This window comes from Trachinotus anak, unplaced genomic scaffold (assembly GCF_046630095.1).
Source record: "Trachinotus anak isolate AG129_WGS33_773 ecotype Australia unplaced genomic scaffold, CSIRO_AGI_Tana_v1 ptg000011l, whole genome shotgun sequence".
Taxonomy (NCBI): domain Eukaryota; kingdom Metazoa; phylum Chordata; class Actinopteri; order Carangiformes; family Carangidae; genus Trachinotus; species Trachinotus anak.
In genome coordinates this window covers 2,949,214-2,972,518 of record NW_027273862.1, presented here as the reverse complement: position 1 = coordinate 2,972,518, position 23,305 = coordinate 2,949,214, and the positions used below count along the sequence as shown (strand labels likewise).

The window sequence follows — 23,305 nt, the reverse complement described above, 5'->3', positions numbered from 1 at the left end:
CTGGGTTCATCTGATACAGTGCAGCATTTAACATAGAAAGATGTGAAAGAACAGAGAACAAAATAATTACATTCACCTGTTAAGGATGTGTTGACAACACAGTTACCTCGCAGACAGTGACTTTGACTTGTTTGTCGCTGCGTCAGTAGACACAATATGAGAATCTACTGAATGTGCTGTCACTGTTAAAGATGCACAGGAACAGGAAAACACCTGAAGAGTCAAAACATATTGTCTGAGTTAATGTATGAACAAACCATGCTGGCATACTGATGCAGGTGTCCTTGCTTGTTTCTACAGAAAGTGAACATGGCGAGTGATAGACAGACTGTGATATGACCAGGCTACTGCAGATACATAAAGGTTGTTCATCTGTATGTTTTCTACAACCACAGCTGTGGCTCTTTGAGGCTGTGCTCTGACACAGTGGTGCTTTGAGCAAAATGAATGTCAGCATGCTAGTAAGCTCACAATGACAGAGCTAATGTGGTGGTGTTTTTGTTTTTTCAGTGTTTGCTACATTGTCACCGGACCAAGACTAACAATAAAAACGCTGGTAAATCCTAGTGAGTGAGTGAGCGAATGACGGAGAAAGTAAATGAGTTAATGAGGGAGTGTGGTGTGTGATGTAGGAGGCACAGCAGGCGCTCAGCTTGCCGCCATCAACAGGTGCACCAAGGGAGGCGAGAAGTTTCCCCCTGCTGGGCTGCTCCTGTGTGCGTGACCGCCCATGTGTATGTGCGTGTTTGTGCATTTGGGCGGGGAGAGGGTTGTCCATACTTAACGTATCTTCAAAAAAACAAAATAAAACAGACGTCATATTAAAATGTATATAAGGAGCCTCTGATGTAAAAAAAAAAAAAAAAAAAAAAAAAAGCAGACTGTATCTTAGGAACTTGTAAGAGTTTCCAATTTTAAAATTTCAACGTGGGCAATTAACTTTTAAATTTAGTGAGAGGAAAAACAGCTCAAGCAAAATGGACCTTTGCCAAAAACACTCATCACTTTCTCATTAAATGACAGAAATCCTCAAAAGAATTCTTAAAATTCGGAAAGGTCCCATATTTTACGTTTTCTATGTTTTATTTGAAGTGTTGATATCCATAAGAAGATATATTTGTGGTTTTAAGAACCAAAAACAATCTCAGTGTAGTTTTACATTTCCTCTTCTCTCTGGAGCTCTAGTAACAACAGGTCAGTGAGCCAATCAGAAGAGAGACTCAGAGCTTCTCTTGAGTAATGGAATAAAAATATAGCAGATTTCAGGTAAACACTCAGATTAACCAAATCCGCAATGCTGGATGGTGGGTCCAGGTGGGCGGGGCTTGGGGCGTGGCTGAGAGCAGTGACTGCTTTGTTGTGACATCACAAAGTTCCAGAAGTCCTGATGGCCCGTTTTAAGGCTCAGTTTCTGAATACAGGCTGTGTGCATTTCTCTGTGGACTGAGGCTCTGATACGTTCATAGTATTAATATAGAACCTGGACCTGCTTTATAATCAAAAACACATGAACATCTACCTTTATACAATATGGGACATTTAAATGTATGATCTAGTATATGCAGTTAATTTCACTGGATCCAGTTCTGAGTGCATCTACAACTGAACGACCAGCCTCCTGGAGTTAAGATGTTTCCCTTTGAACAGGTTAGAAGAAACAGTAATAAATAAAATGAGCAGGGAGAAAAAAGTATCCAGCATCGTTTTGCTAAATCATGTGCTCGCAATCAGCCCATAATCAGTTCTATCATGAGAGTGGTCAAATGTGTACTTTGCCAAGTTGGGGAAAAAAAACTGCAGAGCACGAAACAAGCCAATTATCTCGCTTTCCATAGAGATCTGAGGCCCCTGCAGTTTCCATCATCAGTGCAAAATCATTATATGCTTGAAAGACATGGAAGAATCAGCCAGAAATATACTGTGTGCCCCCTCATGTCATGATGCCAGCACAACAATGCTGATTCAAGATTACAGTGGGACATACTGATAAATAAATGCTCAAACAGTGCTCTGAAGAGTACAAATCTGAACTTAGTAAATTAAATATTGACTCATATGTGACATGTGTTTGACCACTGCACGGAATTGGAGTCTGGGCGGGCAGTAGTTCTGCAGTTCATTTTCTACCCGCCGTCGCTGGAAGAGAGGCTGTTCATCACTTTACAGCAGTAAAACAGCTGCATTTCAGCTGCAATTCAGAAAGATGTCAGTCCTTGTAAGCAGGACTGTAGTGCAGCGTAAACACACATAAATTCACTTTATCCAACTTGCAAGCCTGCCATGATTCTAAATAACAGAAAATTCAAAAACCATAGTGAGTAACATAGAAAAATATGATTCGATGCAGATTTTAATTGTGTATTGCAGTTTGTTTCCTGATAAAAAGAAGGCAATGTGACATAATACATACAGAGAAGTTTTTTGCAGCCACAAACCAATTTTAATGGCATTTTAATGAAGAAACATCCATCCTGCTCACAGCATTGACAAGACATTACCAAGTTTTTTTTTCTCCCATCTCTTGGAAAAAGTCCAGCTTATCTACAAGCAGCTGAAAAAACCTTTGGCTGAATAACATATTTTTGGGAATTTACTGACACACTCACCCTGCCATCTCCTCTACTCAGTTTTTTTGCCATTCAAGCATTTTCTTTTCTGGTTTTAAGCCGAGTTTAATGCTGATTTGTTTCAAGTCAACCGGTGATTTGTGAGATAGGTAACCATTTTTGTCAAGAATGGTTATAGGGTAATATGGACTAAAGAAATTCTGTAATGTGATGAAACTGCACACACAGCATGCTCAGGTTTACCAGCGAGGCCATGGTGTAATGGTTTATAACCGAAGATGCTGACAGTGTTGATGAGTGTAGCTTTCTGGGACTGTGGTGCTGCTCACTGAGATGCACTGTTACCTTGTTGGTTTTTATTTTTGGTCAATTTTACATTCACTCATTATGCATTCACACATTCGCTTATTACAAATGGACCAAGAGTTGTAAGCATGAAGTTATATGGACTGATAGGTAACTCCTTTTTTTTTTTTTTTTTTTTTGTGAACCCATATTTTTTATACCAGCCAAGATGTAGTGGTCCTGAGAGCTCAACATACTGCAGCTTAAGAGAACACATGCAAATAGACAAAACACAAGCAAAGATTCAGAAAACATCTTCATCAACATGTGCTGCAAATACTCACAATACAACCAAATACACATACATGCAGCAAATACTCAACACAATGGAAGTGTTTCCAGGAGATACAAAGATGATAAACCCAGCTGAAACACACATGCAGACACTTGTTCAGTGCCTTTGACTTCAAAAACCACAAAGCATTGAACAAGTGTGTCCCACCCAGGTTCTTCACTTTGTGTCTCCTGGAAACACTTCTGTTGTCATCTGTGCTACTTGCAGCAAGACTATGTATTTGGTTGTGTTGTGTGTATTTGCAGCACATGATGTCAAACTGATGAAGATGTTTTCTGTATTTGCTTGTGTTTTGTCTATTTGCATGTGTTCTCTTAAGCTGCAGTGTATTGAGCTCTCAGGGCCACTGCACAAATGGGCAGAATCAAATGTGCAATGGCACCAGCGGCCAAAGCAGGTTACAGGTTAAATGTGAAATCATCCTCATGTTTTGATTTGTTAGTCTTCCTAAAATAACAATGGGGTGTTCTTCTCTCTTTGAGTTCAACTTTGTGATTTAGGGCACTAAAAAAACACATTTTACATTTGAAATTTGGGAATTTATGGAGCATTAAAAAGAAGATTTTAGAGAATGTAATTAATTTTAGTTTAGTTTGATAGTTGTTCAGGCTGATGAAAGAATGAACTCTGCAGTCCACAAAAATTGTAACCACTTTAAACACTTCACACAACAAGTTAATTAATTATATTCCAAAATAAAATTGGACTCTCGATGAAATAATGAAATAAAACAAATCATATGAGTTACAACTGAGAAAGGTTTTTGAATCTTCTTTTAATGAACTGGGATATTTTTGTTTTGCTGACATTTTGTTAAAACTGCTAATTTGAAGGGTGTTAGTTTCCCCAAGGCCCTATTTCAATAAAGAAGTACAGTTCGTTAGCTGAAACAAACAATGATGTGTTTATTTTGTACGTGCAAGTGCATGTATTGATTCATATGCATATGTGTGTGTGTGTGTGTGTGTGTGTGTGTGTGTGTGTGTGTGTGTGTATGGACACACGAGCCAAATGCAATGTAAGGTGAATTGGAGAATTGAGAGTTTGATGGTAAAATGTTCTTGTTAGCAGAAAATATGCTTATTCAAATCCCCGGTGGTCTTTACAGTTTTAGCAAGGCAATCAATTTGTGGCTGAGCGAGTTTTGGCTCCATGGATTCCCAATGTGTGATGTAGAAATAGAAATGTTGCGAAGTGACAGTCCTTTCAATGCATGCTGTGCAAATAACACTCACCCCCCACCCACCAAACATTTAAGCCAATGGGAGCATTACTTTCTTTTCAGTCTCCACTTTGGTCACAGAGAAGGACAAGTGAATCGTGATCTTGTGCTCAAGTTGAGTTCTTCTGCTCAAACACAAGAAGCAAGAACAAAACATAACTCTACATTGATAAGAGAATAGATTGTACTTTTCTGTCTGATTCCACTATAAAGCTGCTATTTTATCTTTCACAATTACTTAAATCAGTGAGCTCTATTGGCATTTAAAGTAAGTTTTTATTTCAAATAACACCTGATATCATTTCATTTTTCCGAAGGAGAAGGTGAACAATAGAGCGTAGTAATCGAGTAGTCTGTTAGTTTGAGTGTTTTTCACAGGACGGCTCAGTGAGTGCACAACCCTCGTCCATGGACATTAGCCCCCCACCACCATTCATTGTTCACAGTAATTTGGGGAAGCAGGAAAGGATAGACAAGCTGCTATTACTGATGTGGCTTTTCACTTGTAAACTTGTGTCATAATGCTGCACTGTGACTTTATTATCTTCACCAACAGCAAAGTTCAACTTTGGGGAAAAAAAGAAAAATATTTAAGTTATTTTAACTTTAATTCATCCTCATGAAATTATTATGCTCTATTGAAAACTTTTACAATAGTATATATTTCTGATTTCTATTAACTTAATAATGTTAATAATTGTAATGTGTTTCAACTGATTACACCATAAGAAAATTTATAAAGTGTGGCCTGGGCTTAACACAGCTCTTTTGGCCTCCATCCTGTGGATGGTGTGATTTTGACATTAATGGTATTATCTTTCCCCCATAAAGTCAATATCCTAACCAACTAAATGTCAGTGTTTAGAGACTGAATAATACTATTGCTCATGTAAGCTACATTCATCAGTTGACCATAATCCATCAAAGCATACGTGCTATCACAGTCAGTGTTACTGTGTTCAGTTTGAGTATACCACCGGAGTAATGGTGGTGGTATTAGAGAGTGCATCACATAAATCAACCGCTGTGTGAGTCTATACCTGATGGATAAAGGGGAATATTGGGATCTATGTGGCCCCAGTGTTGTCTTTGTTTAGTGTCTCTAACTTTTTCTCCCTTTTCTCCATCTCTCATCTTCAGTGTCAGCCAATGACTGCGACTCAGAGGAGAATGCAGAGTTGACCTATTACACCCTGAGTGAGGACTTCACCATTTCTCCTCATGGGACCATCTTTCCCGCGGGCCCTCTGGACTACGAAAGGCCCAACCATCTGTACGAGTTTGTCGTGATGGCCATTGACAAGGGGGAGGTACCCCGGACTGGTACGAGCACAGTACGGATTCGAATGGCAAACGTCAATGATGAGGCGCCTGAGTTCTCCCAACATGTGTAAGTAACAGTCGGGCTTCTGAACTCCTGATACTCACACAGTTGTTTGTTGTTTTGATGGGATGCATTGGCGCTCGCCTTTGGTTTTTACTATAAAAGCAGCTATAAGCTCTTCTCACCCTGCGTCTGAGTTTTTCCTGCTGGTGAGGGTGACAGCACCGTGTTATGTGGAAGCACCCAAGCTGTTAGCGCGTCCCCCTGGAGCCTTTGCTCTGTACTGCAAAGCTCTGTTGCAAGCAAACAGTATGGGTCAGGTTTAAGATCTTCTGAGAACCAGGATGGGCCAACTGGGTTTGTCCAGACATTTCAGTTTTGGGCTGTTGAGCTTCTTTGGCTTCTCTGAAGATTGAAATGGCTTGTTGATGAATTAAATGATCGATGCAAACATTCCCACTCAAATACATTCACTGCCTCTGGCATCTCAGATGAGACTTTGCTGTTTTTCTATGTTTTATGACTGTAAATTGAGTATCGTTGGGTTTTGGAGTTTTTGTCAGACAATTCATCAATTTCCCAGAAGCCTCAAAATTGCCTCTGGGAAATTACAAGGGGCATTTCATAGAGCAGTGGTTCCCAACCTTTTCCAACTCATGGCCCACTTGAAAATCTCAAAAATGATGGCAGCCCACATCCAACCCCACAACAGTACGGAGGCCACTTTATATTTTAAAGATAACGATTGAAGATTCAGGATTGAACTGAAAGCAGGGGAAGACTATTTTTTCTTTTTTATGACAGCGAAGGACATCATTTGTCAATTCACCATCTATCTCTTGAGTCTTTTCTTTTAATTCTCTCTGTTGCTAACCAGCTGTCCTTTCTGATACTCCAGTTTTTGCAGTGGATGCAATCAGACTGACAAAGCAAACCACTATGTGATGTGGTCCGGCGACAACGTAAACATTCCTACCATTGGCTTAGAACAGTGATAAGTCTTAAAACAAGAAACTGTAGTAGACTAAAGGACATTTTATGGAATAAATGGTTATTTAATTAATTAAAAAAGAAGAATAATAATCTTTGCCGTTTTATGATATGCTCTTCTCACCTTTTGAATATATATATTTATACTCTGTGTGTTTGTGTTTGTGTGTGTATGTGTGTGTGTGTGTGCGCGCGCGCATTCCTCCACCTGATAAAGATGTAGTTTAAATAAAAGGATAATGGATAATGATAATAATAAGAGGATAATGCAAGTTGAAAATAATTTACATGATTCACTTAAAGTTTTTTATCAATATGCGTCTGTGGAAAATACCTATGGAGCTTTTTTTAAACATGTGCATGTGTTTCTCTTACTGTAAGAGGGCATCGCTGGTGAAACACTCATACATCAAATCACACAGAGTGCTTCACAATTTATAAGTACAACATATAAAATACAACAACCAAAGCAATTTTATTTAGAATCTGGAGAGAGAGCTTGACTGTCCTGCCTTGTCAGGTCAGCTCCTCACAGCTGCTTCCTAATTCAACATCGCAGCTGCCATTACCCACAATTCCAACATTTTTTCCCCCCAGTGCCGCTGTGGCGCCTGCATCTTTTAATTGGTTGATTTTCTGGCAGAGAGCTGGGCAGATTGGTGAGGCAGGGTCAATCAGCCATGCCCACCAGCACCCTCAGGAGGCCCTGAGCGTGCATTCTGTGTGTGCGCTTGTTCCTGTGTGTGTGTGTGTGTGTGTGTGTGTGTGTGTGTGTTTGCAGTAATTGAGAAGGACCCAGCAAAGTGGGGTGTCGGTATGAACAGAGTGATGTAGTTATAAAGTGCATCTAATATGCATGTGTTTAGGTTGTTTATAGTGGGAGAGGATTATTGTGTGTGTGTGTGTGTGTGTGTGTGTGTGTGTGTGTGTGTGTGTGTGTGTGTGTGTGTGTGATTGTATTGATTTACTGCGACAGCAGAATAATCATTTCTTCTATAGCCATCAACTCTCTACTGTAGCTGCCACAAAAACAGAGCTGGACAATCTATGATGCATCATTCATACACACACGCACATACACACGCTTATGCACACACAGAGCCCTAGAATCATCCATGCAGACACACACGTGTATACTTGTGCAAATGCATTTATATGCACACACACACACAAGGGCAAGCACATCTGTTCTGTCTTTGTGGAAACAAATTCAGCTGGGAGAGTTTGGTAAAGATAAAACTTTCAACGATCAAATTCATAGCGCTCCTTGTAGAAACCTTGTGTTTACCTTTGTGTATGGGAGAGAGACTGTGTACATATGTGTGTTGAGTCAATGCATGTGATGGACAGAGAGGAGTGAGAAAGAGAGAAAGAGAGAGAGGGAAAGAGAGGTCATTAAATATATCATTATCCAGGCAGAAAATCTGGCCTATTTTATCAATTCTTGGAGTTGGAAGCATGTTGTTTTCCCTGCATGTCTCTCCCTTCCTGCTGAGTTATTTGAATGGCCTTTCTTCGATGTGCCGTCACTTTGCCATCAGGACCCTATTACTGTACCTACCATCACCTGCCTGTTGCCCTGGAAACCTCCTTGGGAGGCCTCCTGCACTTTTCTTGCACATGTATATCTTGCACATGTTTATACACCCTGTATGTATGTGTGTGGTCATTTCTGTATTTTCTGAGTATGACTCCAGTGATTCATTGTATCATGGAGATATTTTTTATGTCAATAATAAACCTTTGAATTAATTTAAATGGTTAATTATGAATTATAGAGCATGCACACACGCACATACACACAGACTGATACAACAAGTAGAAGTGATTTCCAAGTGTATGTTGGAGACAAAGGCAGACGAGAGATAGAAGTTACTGTGCTTCACATAAGCAGTTAACAACGATAACAGTGTCAGAGACCACTTGAAATTAGTAACCTTGATTTCAGACAAAGGAAGACAAACTCAGGCTTCTCAGTTTTAATTTCATTAAAATTTTAATTCATTTTTCTGACTGAAATGATAACTGTCACTGGCAGATAATTTCAGCACGCAAATAAAGAAGCAGTGATGTCCTTGTATTACAGGATAGAGCTAGTTAGCTGTTGTGTAATAGTGTTTTCAGAGAAAACACTATTACCGAGAAAACACTATTACTGTATTGTTTACTGTAGAAAAACATAATTGCTTGGTGAAGCAACTCAAATGTTAGATTCATGCTTTATTGTTAGTATCTTCAAACAATGTGGTCACTTCTGAAAATGTCAGTTCACAAATGTGTGCTGGGTGTGTTCACACCTGAACTTAGAGCTGTCCACTTGGAGACTTTCTTAATACCCAGTCTGAACAGGGCCAGTTTGACTTTTACATGAGAAAAGGGTTTTCCAGTGAGAACAAATCAATGAGTTTGGCAAAGTTTTCTCAGGTAAACTTCCCCAAATTCATACAGAGAGGATCCAAGACTCTAAATAAAAAAATGGGCAAAGAGGAGTGGAGTGCCGAGACTTAGATTTGGTTAGTGGCAAGGAGAGGCTCACCCACCTGTCACTCAAAGTTTCCACTCAAATTTACACAGGTGAGTTATATAAAAATTCACCCCGCGTACAGTTGTCATGAGGGAGGAAACATGTTTATTTCTGCTGTAAAGTTGGACGTTTTAGCATGATTCACTTTAAAAGCTGTGTTGGCTTCATTTTTCGGCCTCGGAGGTTGCTGCTCAGTTACACCAGCTTCCATACAGTGGATGTTTCACACTTAGCTGGCTAATATTTACCTTGAAAGTACTAGCTTAGCACTGTAGGTAAATAAAGCTAGTTAGCCCACTGCACTAACACTGGCAGCTTATATTAAAGCAGGTTAATACACTGTTTAATCTTTAGCTCTTGTATTTGCAGAGAGGCAAAAAGTGTCACACTCAGTACAGCTCCATGCACATGGCTTCAGCATGTGGAGAAATCTGAGGCCTCCTGTGCCTGGTTACAAAGCAATGATTGGACACTCACTGTTTGAGGGACAGGTTTAGCTGTCAATTGCCCAAGTTTTTGAATGGGTGTGATTGAATATTTTGCTCCTCAGTGTCATATATTATTGCAGATGACAATATGAATGTCTAAGGGAAGGTCAAGGGCCCATGTGATGATTGATGTTTTTCCTTAATATGAAATGACTGGTGACTAAAGTCACTGATATAATCTTGTTTATCTCTTTTCTAAATGTATTTATTCATTTATTATCTCTGTCATGGTATATTGATGTCTCTGTCTGGTGCCATCTCTTGATAACTCCTGCTCAGGTATCGCCTTAGTTTTATTGTTCTGGGAGACATTTTCCTCCAAATCAGATTTCTGTTATACAAAACTATATTTCTCACACCCTGTTTTTTTTTCCCCCTGCATCAATTTAATAAGAACAATGACACAGTCTCGATAGAGCAACAATAACGGTCATGACTTCAAAACAGTCCTCAACAGTAGGTTGACAGCAATAAAGTGTTCCCACTCAGTTCATCATGGAGAAACGATAGTCACAACTTTTTTGACACATAACAATAATTTTATATTTTTTTAATAAACCTCCGTTCACATATGTGTTTGTATCAATACACAGAAGTCTTAGTAATAAAATGTCTATTGATTGATTGAGTTATTCTATCTTGTTCTTACTTTGTTTCTTATATATATATGTGTGTGTGTGTGTGTGTGTGTGTGTGTGTGTGTGTGTGTGTGTTTATATAGTTATTTATTTATTTATTTCAAAAAGCTGTACAAAAAAAGAAAAAAGAAGGAAGATCTGGAGCCAGACCCTGAACTCCACATAGCTCCTGATGGTCAGACCAGCGCCGCTGTGTATGGCGGCTTCAGTGTGTGAATGTTTGCAACCCAGTTACCATTTGCCACACTGAAAGACAATCAATATACAAAATATTTTCAGTTTTGAAAAATACTCCACTCTGAGTGTCCTTCATACAAAGTCCATCTGAAGAAGTGAGAAAAAAATGTCATATTACAACACTTGGTTTGTTGACTCTGTACACAATCGTGAAATTACATTTCTATACAACTAAACTGCAACAATAAATACATTTTGTTGAAAATGTAATTGCTGGCTGGAATGTGTTTAGGGGAACATTTCTTGAGTGAATGAAACACTGAATTCCTTAACAGCAGCTGAGTCACCAGGAGGAGGTCAGGGTGGATGGCAGACGTACAAAACACACGACTAACACATCCAGAGCCACGTCTGCGGTTTAGGCAACAGCTGATTGGTTCAGGTTGGAGGAAGATGGTAGTTTTTGTTAAATATAAAAAAAAACACATTATATCAGAAGTCGCTGTCAACTTTTTACAGAGAATTAAGTTTCTCTGTAAAATATATAAAATCATCCAAATATGTTGAAAATCCATCACCTGGATACTATAATGGGAATAAGGACTCACATAGACACATCCATTTTCAGGTGTTTCTGTGTGTAATTCCAATTTGAAAAACACTCAAACTGTGCACCCTTATAAAGACGTCCTAAAGATTGAACGGAGGGAGCCGTCAAACACAATTGGTTCAGCTGACAGTCTTGATCCCAACTCTTCAACACACACAGACACACGCCATTGCCTTCTCTCTTTCCTGAGTTCTCCCATCTTTGCCTTATCTGGATAAACTAAATGAACTTGATTATTAGATTCAGTAATGAATTTTCACAGCTGACATCTGACTAAGGGACACATCTGTTTTTCTCCCCAGATCAACAGAACGAAAACAAAGTGAAACAAAAAGTAAAACAGATAGGATGTAAAGTAATCAGTGTGTGGTGGTGTATGTCTAAAGCTGTTTTCAATTGATCGCAGCATTGATTGGGCCAAATGAGAATTATGGTGGAGCCCAAATGTGATTGCAAAAGGCATCTCATAGTTGCATGACTGCTGGGCTTTATGCTTCTTTTTCACTGATCCGCCCTGATCCCTCTCCACTCGCTCTCTCAGACACTCACACAGGCAGTCCTTCATGTAGTCAACACCCACGAGTACCTGCTTGAAAGCATTAGAGAGAGGCATTGGTTGAAGTTAGGTTGGTTTAAGTGTCAAGCAGGATTAACCTCAAAAATGCCTCCTGAAAAACTTTGACATTGCAGTGAACCATTATCTCCTTGATGTGCGATTATGAAATTTACATTATGCTTGGGTTAATATTTTAAATTTAATGGTCAAACGTCTGTAGTGGTCTGCAGGACACTGTGGTGGTTCTGCATTTGTCCTCTTCACCATGTCATTATCATGGTCAGCTCCACATTCATCATTGTGAATAGTGACATAATCCTCCACAGTGTGTTGTCTTTTATTTCATTCATTCATTCATTAGCCAAGCAGCTTAGTCTTTTAGGGTCACAGGGAGCCAATCCCAGCTGAGGAGGGCAGGGTACACCCTGGACAGGTCACCAGTCTATCACAGAGCTGATATATAGAAACAGGCAACCAGTCATGGTCACATTTGCACCTACAGGCAATTTAGAGTCACCAATTAACCTAAACCTGACTTTGGATTGTTAGAGGAAGCCAGACCACTCACAGGAATCCTGCACAAACACAGGGAGGACATCCAAACTCCACACAGAAAGGTTTGAACCCAGAGGTTATATATTGAGGTTAACACATACATGCTACATTGTCAGTCAGCACTCTTGCAGGCACATACAATCTGCATGATCACACATTTTGGGTGGTACATGGACCCCGGGGATGAGAGCAGATGAAAACATGTATGTCATGTGGACCCCTGAAGCAGCACAGATGTGGAAAGTATGATTTTGCTTATATGAGTGTTGGTTTTCTCTCAAGGAAACTAAGTTTGTTCAAGCAACATGGCAGACTTACTGAAATGCAACTAAAGCGTGTTTCTGACAAAACAGTCTCACTGTGAGGTTCCTTCAGCAGCTGTTCTAGAGCTTTTCATCGTAGCACACAATCTTTTTAAGCAGATGCAATAGTTTGAGGAAGATGGTGTGATATGGTCCAAAGCTCACGAATAACCACTATGCCGAGATTATTTGGTGAACTACTGTTTCCAAGGTCAAGAATACAATTTAAATCTCAAACTCAGTAATTCCAATTAGCAATTAATCATTTGATTTTTTTTTTTTCTTGTGACAAAATCACAGAACGAAATGCTTATCACAATTTCCCAGGCCCCAAAATGATGTGTTCAAGTCTCCACCCAACGATGTTCAATTTGCAATGTTGAAAGAGAAAAACAGCAAATCCTCACATTTGACAAACTGGATCTTAAATGAGCTTGTTTTAATTGTTTGATTCATTTTCTGTCATTTTAGTAACTCACGACTTGTACCGTATTTTCCGGACTATAAGGCGCACTTAAAAGCCTATATATAGCCTTACAATCCGGAGCGCCTTATATATGGATTAATTCTGGTTGTGCCTACTGACCTCGAAGCGATTTTGTGTAATATTACAGTGTGCGTGTATAAGGACCGATAAGGAGTTATTGTGAATACGCTAACGTTTAATTTAGCGGTATCAGACTGTGTTTTTTTTACGTGTTACAACTGAACAAGGTTGGGAGTTATTGTGAATACGCTCATTAACGTTTGAACAATGTTGAGAGTTATTGTGAACGCGTTTAATAAAGTCTGACTGACTTATCTGACTGTTTGGTTTCGCTTAATGCGCCTTATAGTCTGGTGCACTTTATATATGAAAAAAGTTCGAAAATAGACCATTCATTGACAGTGCGCCTTATAATCCAGTGCGCCCTATAGTGCGGAAAATATGGTAGTTATTGTTTCATCCTTACTATAGATGTTGGAAGTTTTCAGCATATCACAAAGTTGATGTGCAATGCAGACCAACACAGGCCAACAACAGCTGTTGTTGCCAGTTCAGCCGCTCGCAATCACAGGCCTAATTGTAAGCGGACTCTCTTTGAATCTATAATGATTTCTCTGTCTGCATCTGCAATGCAAAAGTCGACTCAGTTTGGGGAGTCAGAACAAGAGAAGCTTAGCAGCTGGTGCGAAGAGTCAAGAATAAATTCAGCTGCACAGACGGCATCTGTAATTTTGCAAATTGCAGGTGGAAATGCACGAGGAGGCCTTAGTCCTTTCTGGCTCTCAGGTGAGATAAATACAAGCAATTATCTAATGAATTTTCTAATAGCTTCCTCAGACCACAAGTGGAAGCCGTTTGATCAATGCACCCCATGTACCCATAGAGAAACTACATAATAAAGAAACACAGCACAGCATCTCCCCCTTACCTGACTTGCGTATCGATCTGCAGGGGAGCGTGTGGCTTGCAGAGTGTGAGCTGACGTTACTCAAACGCTGCAACAACACTCAAAACAAGTGGCACATCACTGATCTTCCCCGGCAGAACTAGTGCAACAGTTACTGAGGCAGAAAAACAGTGGTGACAGAACATGATTGCAGTGTCATGATCGCACTCCTAATGAGAGCACCTTGTTTTCAGTGAAGAATGAATGGGCCTCATCGCTGGGGCAGAGTGACAGACAGGTATATGTTAATGCCAGGCTGTAAGAGTTACTACACCTGCATTTAAAAGGTGCACACGAGTGGGAGGCAATGAGTCATTGATAAAGGACAAAAGACTGAGCTCAGCTTGCTTATATGCAAAACACACACAAAGCTAATAGTGGTTCTTGTTTTTCCTATTTATCCTCAGTGGACAGTCATTGAGAACACCTAACAGAGATGGTTTGCCATTGAAAACTGGATGGATTTTCATTATTTTTGTGAATGTAATTTTTCAGTGGAGTGAGCACAGTAAATAAAATGCAGTTCACTGTCTGGGTTTTGGTGACAACAAAAGTCTCAGAAACTAGAATTTTTACTGATCAAATTGCTTGATATCATTGAAGTGATCTGTACAGTGGCCCTGAGAGCTGAACACACTGCAACTTCAGAAAACACATGCAAATACAGAAATGTGCTGCAAGTAGCACAGACGACAGGGGAAGTGTTTCCAGGGGACAAAAAAAGTGATGACGCCCTGGGTCGTACTTGTTACTCAGCGCTTTTAATTTAAAAAGTCACAAAGCATTGAACGATGAGTGCGTTTCAGCCGGGTTCATCACTTTTCGCTTGTGTTATATCTGCTTTTTCCCTGCGTGTTGTCAAATTGATGAAGATATTTTCTGAATTTGTTAGTTTTTTGTCTATTTGCATGTGTTTTCTTAAGGTGCAGTGCATTGAGCTCCCAGGGCCAACGTACATATGTCCTATTCCTTCATGTTTGAATATACTGACAGGTTTATTAAGCCACGGAAAAACTGCACTGTGAACAGCTTTATCCTTGCTCACTTAGCTTTTTTCTTCATTACCAATAAATAATATGCAGTATGCAATATGGACTTGTCAAATATCTATGGTATTGTACTGTTTTAATCATCATATAGTTAATTAAGCTGTCAACCATGTAGAACTAAAAATTCAGAGCATGAAACTAAGCTCAGATTTGAGATGCATGTCAAGGCAAGTGAATCAATTAGTGAATAAGTTATGTTCATAGATACACATAATAATATATAACATACAGATATACATAATAACATCTTGTTTGCAAGTACTCTACTTTGAATATTTATAATATTCTTATGACTCGATGTTGGTTCTGTACATTCGTTCATGCATTTAATCATCACTTGATTCTAGTAATTGATTGATGAGTCCTGTGTATTAGAGGCATCTAAACAGAGGGTCAGTTTGTGCTATAAAGATGAGCTCATGAGACTGTTGCTCAGAAAAGCATCTTGTATATACTTAAAAGCTTTAAAGAGAATTGAAAAGGCTGATCTTTTTTTCCTCCACCTCCTCGAGGATGCAGTCTTTCCTCATCCCTTGTCCACTGGTGCAAGAGCCAGAAATAGACACACACACCCTCATTAGGGTTTAGCCGTTCTGAATATTCTCTAGGACAGCGACGCAAACCTGTGGCCAGTGCAAGCAAGAAAAGTGCTGTGTTGAGAACAACTCCTGCTTCTGTGCTCTGTGTGTGTGTGGGTGTGTGTGTGTGTGTGTGTGTGTGTGTGTGTGCTTTCTTTTTTACTGCAGGAATACCACAGGGAAAAGGGAGTTTGCACCAGTACCACTCCGCCACACGTTCTCACTCTGTCACTTTGAGAGTTGTTAGATTGCACGTATTGTATGATGGAAGGTGTGATGGTGGGTGACGTGGGGGATCAGAGGTCTGTGCTGGTGGAAAACCTCCTGTACGTTTTTTTTTTCCTGTATTTCATATGAGATATGGTGGTGAGCAGAATTGTGAACTAGAAGTGAATGTTTGAGGTTATTTTGAGTTCTGCCCTGTTGTTCTTGTGTGTGTGTTTGTTTGTGTGTGTGTATGTGTGTGTGTGTTTGTTTGTGTGTGTGTGTGCGTGCGCTGCTCCTTAGGACTGTTGCGGTCTGATTAACACCTGGGGCACACAGTGAAAGTGAACTAGCTGGAACAGCAGGAAACTGACAGTGCCGTGTTCACAGCGTCACATTGTTCTCACATTAAACACATGACATTTAACGTAGAGTATGTCTGTTGTGTATGTAGTTTGTGCCTAGTGTGACTCAGTGTTGTGCGCCTACTGTAGGATTATAACCAAGAACCACCTACTTTACGGGGAAGTCACAGTTCGGTCTTGTTGTGGCTGCAGTTGTAAAACTTTGAAGAAATCCTCTTTGGTCACAGTGTGACTGAAGGAAATCTCAGGCTAACATGGCCACAGTTGTGATTTTTGATCATTTAGGGTGTTGATTGGCACATGCAGAGTGATTGATCCACAAGGTCTTTGATGCCTGCCACCTCAGAGCTGTAGGATTTAACAGCAGCATTTATTTTTCCTCTAACTGTCTATCAAGCCTGGCTCCTTTTTCTACCCTTATCTGAATTTGAAATTTAAATGCACTGATTGACGAGATTAGAAATGACGGTAATGAGGTTCTAATATATAGTGAGGGACACATACTGCTTGTGACACACTTATCATTCATATCAGTCAGTATTTTTATCTGTGTATTGCAGCGTGTGACCTCAACCAGTGGTTAAACATGAATTAGATGAAATTGATTTGAAACACTTGCGGAGCCTTGTTGAATGTGTCTCATTTTCACCTCTGCAGCCATTGTGTCAGGGCACATGTTCTCCTGCAGATGAGCTCAGGATAGGAGCTGATTGTATGTTTGTGTGTGTGTTTCATCAGATATCGGACCTTCGTCTCTGAGGACGCGGGCCCCAACACGCTTGTTGCCACAGTGCTGGCGAAGGATCCTGACGGGGACGCAATCACATATAAGATCGCCACAGGAAACGAGGAGGGCAACTTTGTCATTGACAGCCAAAAAGGTTAGACATGTTGGAATTTTTTTTCTCTTGCTCGTCTTGTTTCTGTTTATTACGAAGGTTTTTATTTTGTCTTTCTTTACATTCTCAGGACACGGCTGTAGAATAGAGTTGTTCCGATTCTGATACTAGTAATGGAATTGCCTCACATACTACTTAAAGTACTGGATCAAGAATCAGCGAGTACGCAGGTCTATGCACTGATCTGATATTGATAAACTTAACAGTTTCACACCTAGAAAACCAGTGCTGTGCAGGCACTAGCAACTACTGGTATAGAGCAGTAAAGAAGAATTGATTTCTGGTAAATAGTGCAACATTAGCTGTCCTATCCAGACCCGGACCTATAACCTAGAAATTAGCACTTTATTATTATTATTATTATTGTTTTTTATTATTTTATTGGCGTTTTATGCTTTTATTATAGTTGCAGTGAGAGAGAGAGACAGGAAAGTTGGGGAGAAAGAGGGGATGACATGCAACAAAAGGCCACGGGTCAGAAGTGTGTGATACAGTGTGTGAGACGAGACGAGAGACAGCCAGAGAAATAAGTCAGAGAGAACATATGACAGTTTGCAGTGGTAGGCGAAAACCATTTTTCATTCTTTTTCCGCATGTTGTGCGTCTGAACACTGTAAGCAGACGACTTGATTACTATAAGCAAATTATTGAAACAGCATTTGTACAGGAAGAATTCTGTCCCAAGCTTTTTGATCCATATTAACAGTTTCCACTGTGTTTTCCATACAACAATGACAGCATCATATCACATCAGGGGCAGTATACAGTATACAGCTGTTGATTTTTTTCTTTTTTAATGCATCGGTATCGGCCAGTACATGACTTCAGGTATCGGTATCAGGAAGAAAAAAAATGTAATTGAAACGTCTGTACTGTAGAATATGATTAGTCCAAAGACAAGGCTAGAAGAAATCATGACCAAATTGCTTTATCCTTTAAATATTGGTACCATAACATTACTCCTGTTCCTCCACAGTAACAATATGTAACAAGACAATATGTAATGATGCCTAGCTGTGCATACACACTAGAAACTACATACTTAAGACACACATATCTCCCACATACTAGTGCTGTATGAATTATTTTTTTATCTCATTGCTTAAAATTTTAGGAGAAAAGTCTTAGAGGTTGAGGTCTCTCAGGAGCCTGTTATATTCACCTTGTCTGAGACCACTCTCTCATTTAGCTGAAAGTGGTCTCAGACTTTTGGACCCCACTGTGTGTGGATTTAGCACAAACTCTGAAATATCCACGGAGATTGTTTTTCTTCACACAGTTATTTTCACCATACTGTATTTATGCCCATCATATAAATGTAAAAGCGCTGCAGTTTGTCAAGTGTGCCTCGGAGAGTCTTGAAAATGTGCTTCACACAGTGCGTATTGTACCATTTTACGTCCTTCACTGTATCCACTGCTCCGTGCATGAGAACGCCTCACCAGCCTTCCTGTTAGTGTGAGAGGCTTTGTCAAGGATATTTTAAATCCTCACAGGTCATGTCATGGAGACGTTAGAATCATCAGCCAGAGTGTGAGGAGCGTTTCCACAGTGTCGATGTAAGAAAATATCATCTGAGGTTTAGAGTCACACATCTCAACTTCCTCTGAGGCAAGAACAGTAATGCCAGAAGCAACAAGAAATGGGAAACTGGGTTAATGACGCACTCTGTGTGTGTGTGTGTGTGTGTGTGTGTGTGTGCGTGCCTGCCTGCCTGCGTGCGTGTGTGCGTCTGCGTGCGGTAAGTCAGGAGGGATGGGGTGGAGACAATTTCATCGTGGTTCAACCCTTTTATAAACTGCAATCCTCTCTGAATCTGCATATCACATTATAGGGTAATACGATGACTTTTACAAATTCAATTACTCCAAACTTCAAGGCACAATTTCCTCTGTTCACCAGCAATGACATTCACTGTCAGCTGATAGTGGCGGTCGTGTTAGCGAGCAGGGAGAAGACTTTGGCTTATAACTCGATTGCATCGGCTATCAGATGATGAGTGCTGGCTTGCTTTGCCATTTATATTGTTTGGCTCTCATTTGCATTGAGTCACATCCGACCAGTTTCTGCCTGTCATCAGTTTTAAAAGGTTAACTTTTTATTTCAAGTTTGTTTCCCGCGCAGACGAGCTTTGTGTTAAAGTTCAGTTTAGACGCAGAGTTAAATGTCTGTCTGGGTGATGGACACCAAGTACATGTGCGCGCTCTGTGCCTGGAGCTTGGATGCCATTGTCACCTATTGTCATTATTGGTATTTGGTAAATATTGATTGATTTATCTGTTAATCCATATGTCATATAAATGGTGCTTATCAAAGGAACAAATAATACTTAATCCAAAGTCAGTATCCAGTGTGGCTGTAACAGGGAGTGATGAGTAAAGATGCAGCACAGACATGCTGTCCCTCACCAATAACCTAAACTTTTATTATTAATTATTCAGCTTTTTTTTTTTTTTTTGCCAGTAAGTTTCCTCACAGGAGGTGGCACAAAAATACGCTGGCCTTATACCAGTCCCCTGCCCAGAGTTCCACGGTGTTTATTAAATGTACAATGATTTAAATCAAAGAAAAGTATCAAGTCTTTAGCTGTGGCAGAGTGGCAGTGAGTAGGAACGATAGCGGAGCCCTGACACTGAACCATCAGCCATCATTCATGTCATTGTTTAGATATGTGCTCTTCTTATTATGACATGTTAAAATGTGTTTTTTTCAGGGAATAATATGATAAATGACTTAAAGGTCCATTAGTGATAATAATTAGACCTCTGCTCAGGTTGAAGATGGGTGGAGCTATACTGGGAAATATGACATTTCTGCCCCCAATGTACCTATTCAAATGACAAAGTTGTAGTTTGTTCTGCTGCAGAAGACTAACTGGAGAGTTGGGGAGATGTCTCTCAAACGCAGACACAGATGCACAGCCCTGAAAATATGTCTGATCAGGAAAAATATGAAAGAATCAAAACACCGGTGTGGATGTGCCATGAGTGTGCAGTGCTTTTAAAGTTCACAACAACTTGCATGACAAAAACCAAACAAACATCCCACCAACAGTGTATCCACAGCCAGACACATCTTATTCCTGTGAGCCATAGGGTTTTCCCAAAACTATGAAAACACATCAGTGAGTCATGCACTGGGTGTTATCATCATACCGTCTCCAGGTTGATCTGCTGCCCTGAATACTCACTTGTGCACCATGTTTCTTTCCTGCAGCTGAAACTGCAGCCTAACAAAGAACACTATTTGCTCCTGTTTAGAATTACAACAATCAGTTCTCAGATGTCAGGATTCGCTGCTTTTCTCTGTTTCATTATTTTTTTTGTTTCAAAGGAGCTATTTTTAAATATAACTATATATAAACACATTCAATCAATTAAAATAGTTGTTGAAGATTAATTTTCTGTTGATTGACGAATTAAATGTTCCACTCATTCATTTTCATTTTATCTGCCCTAATCAAAAAAAAAAAAATGTAGCTGGAAGTTTTGATGTGGAACATTTAAATGAGGCAGAAAAGTCATAAACATGCGAGACAGAGGAGATGAGAAAACAGGATGAAAATATATTTATACAGTCTTTATTGTCTTGTCTTTATTAAGCACACATTTAGTAGTAATGAATTTACAGTAAATCAACTGACAATCAGTTATACTCACATGTTCACTCACACACATACAGATATGGATGTAAGAACAGCATACAGAATACCCAAATACAGATGTACACAAAGGCACTACACAATGTTGCCTGCACCAAAGTGTGTGAGCCAAAGTGTGACACCATAATGCTTGTAATATGATCCAGTATCTTGTTTCAAAGAGCCCAATATTTGGTCATTAAAACTATTTTATGACTCCTATAATGGAAGGCGAGCACACTGGATTCCTCCCACTCTCCCCAACCCATCTCTTTCTCTCTCTGCTACTGATAAAAATCGTTTATCCCCCCCATCACCACCACCACGCCCACAACAACCACCACCACCCCCCGACCCCCATTTGAGCTATTGTTTTCCTCCCCTCTGGCTGGAGCAGCCCCGCCGGCCTCGCTCTCCATGTTAATTTGACTGTAACTCACCCTAGAATACAGTGTGTTTCTGTGAGATTTAAGGCAGCCATTAGGATCTGAGCAGGGCGGTCAATATGATGATCACACTCTTCCTATTAAAACTCATAAATACCAAAACACCCACTCCGTTGGAGGAGAGGAAGTATTTACTGGCAGCTAAGGGGAAACGCTGGTGCCCATAAACAGGCTTCAATCATTTCCCTTTTCTCCCAGATAATTTTTATGGTGTTTTGGAAAAGAGTATTTCCTGGAGAGGGAGGGGGTAGGTGAGCTTGTTTGCAGTGCAGTGGGGTAGCATTTGTCGTCCCGTTGTCTTGTTTCATTTCTATTATTTAGTCTTTCCTCCTGAACTGCTCGCCTCCTATCTATTGTGTTTGGTCTGATGTGCTGACCTGTGTCTGATCCCAGCTTTACGTAACAAACCCACGGTTTGGCCCTCATTCTTCTCACTTTTTGCCTCTGGCAAATGTATTGTTATTCTCTCTCTTCTCCCTTCACTTCTCCACTTCCTAGTCTTTCTTTGTCACCCTTTCTTTCACCCCTTCTCTTCACTTCTCCCTCTTTCTCTCCCAACGCCAGTCAGACTTGAGGAAGCGCTGCCTCCGTCCTCTCCTACCACCCCCCCACCCCCACACTGCTTGTCCTCTGTCCGCTCTGTTGTCTCTCACCCATCCCTTGCTTTGTCTCTCTACTTCCTCCCTCCTGGCTGCCTTCATGTGAAGTGACGGCTGCTCACTGACCCCTGAGGAAACATCTTCTCCATCTCCAATAAGCGATGATATGTGCTGGCCCTCTTAGCAGCAACTCCCACACACAGACACACACACACACACACATACGGACACACACACACACACACATACACACACACATACACAGTGTCAAACCCACTGTAGTTTTATTGAATAATAAACATTCCTATGCACGTGCATATAAAATTTGACTTGTATATGCACAGTAACATGCAGACATGCTGTTATACACCAGACACAACACTGTACATCCTTAACACACCCCACAGACACACAAGCAAAATACACAAAAGACCATACACATACTATGCATTCATGCTTTTATGTTGTACACAAGCATAAATGTAAACACACACAGACACATACACAGACAGAACCACCTGCATGTATACACAGAATTACACACAGAACCAAACTGTACAGTATACCACGACTCGCATACAGGCCAACATATACCCCCAGAGAGAGACACACACGCACACACACACACAGACACACATACACAGCCATAACCCACACTATGGGGACATATCTCATAGATTAGAACAGACGCTGGCTGTATGCTTTGTTCTTGGAATGTCCTAAAACCTTTTCCATGTCCCATTTTCAACCACTTACCCAGCATGTGTTGTTCTCATCCAAGGCTTTTAGGCCCTATTAGATGTTTATGCCAACCAGAGGCAGAGCGAAGCAGGGATCGGACTACAGGGTGCCTCCGGTGCTCCCTGTATATGTAACATAGCGAGCAGGTCGTAGCCTCTCTCTGGCTGCCTGCTGCCGTTACTGAACTGGTCACATTTATCTGGCCTTCTGTCTCAATTCATTAAGCATGAGTGCCCTCCCTGGCACGGTTGGAGCAGCGTGGGTGGAGAGAGAGAGGGGTGGACTCCAGCTCACACTCTTAATGTGTTTTTGGTATGGGGATACATGTTTATTTAATTTTTTATTATAACTGATGACTCAGTGGGCCAAGAGTCCGACTTCTTGGGTTAGAGTTTGGTTTAACCACTTGATTTCATCACTAGAATGAGAGCAGGGGAAATGAGAAAAACAACTTGTTTTTTTGTTTTACCAAATTAAAATAATCCTTTTGAGGCTAAGTTATTTTTTATGTGTGGCTGGCATCAAATATAATTTTTGGCAGCAGAAACAAGAATACGGTTATTATTGTTATTATTATTATTATTCATTTTCTGAGCAAGACGCAGAAATAAAAATATACAACCTGATTTCCCTCATTATTAGATCTTTAGGTGTGGGTGGTACTTATGTTAATGTTGGAGCCCATGTCAAAATTTGAGTTCTTAATATTACATTGCTTTGATGATATCTGGAAGAATACAGCCTTTCAGCATAAAAGA

General features: G+C 40.2%; 1 protein-coding gene across 1 annotated transcript in view; it reads left to right on the top strand.

The window, feature by feature from the left end:
• The window catches only part of LOC139627414 (neural-cadherin), a 245,134-nt gene that overhangs the window by 18,585 nt on the left and 203,244 nt on the right, over positions 1-23,305 (top strand). Inside the window, exons 5-6 of the mRNA XM_071488143.1 lie at positions 5,570-5,819; positions 16,961-17,103. Coding sequence (XP_071344244.1) covers positions 5,570-5,819; positions 16,961-17,103 — 393 coding nt within the window. The remainder of the gene's footprint in view (positions 1-5,569; positions 5,820-16,960; positions 17,104-23,305) is intronic.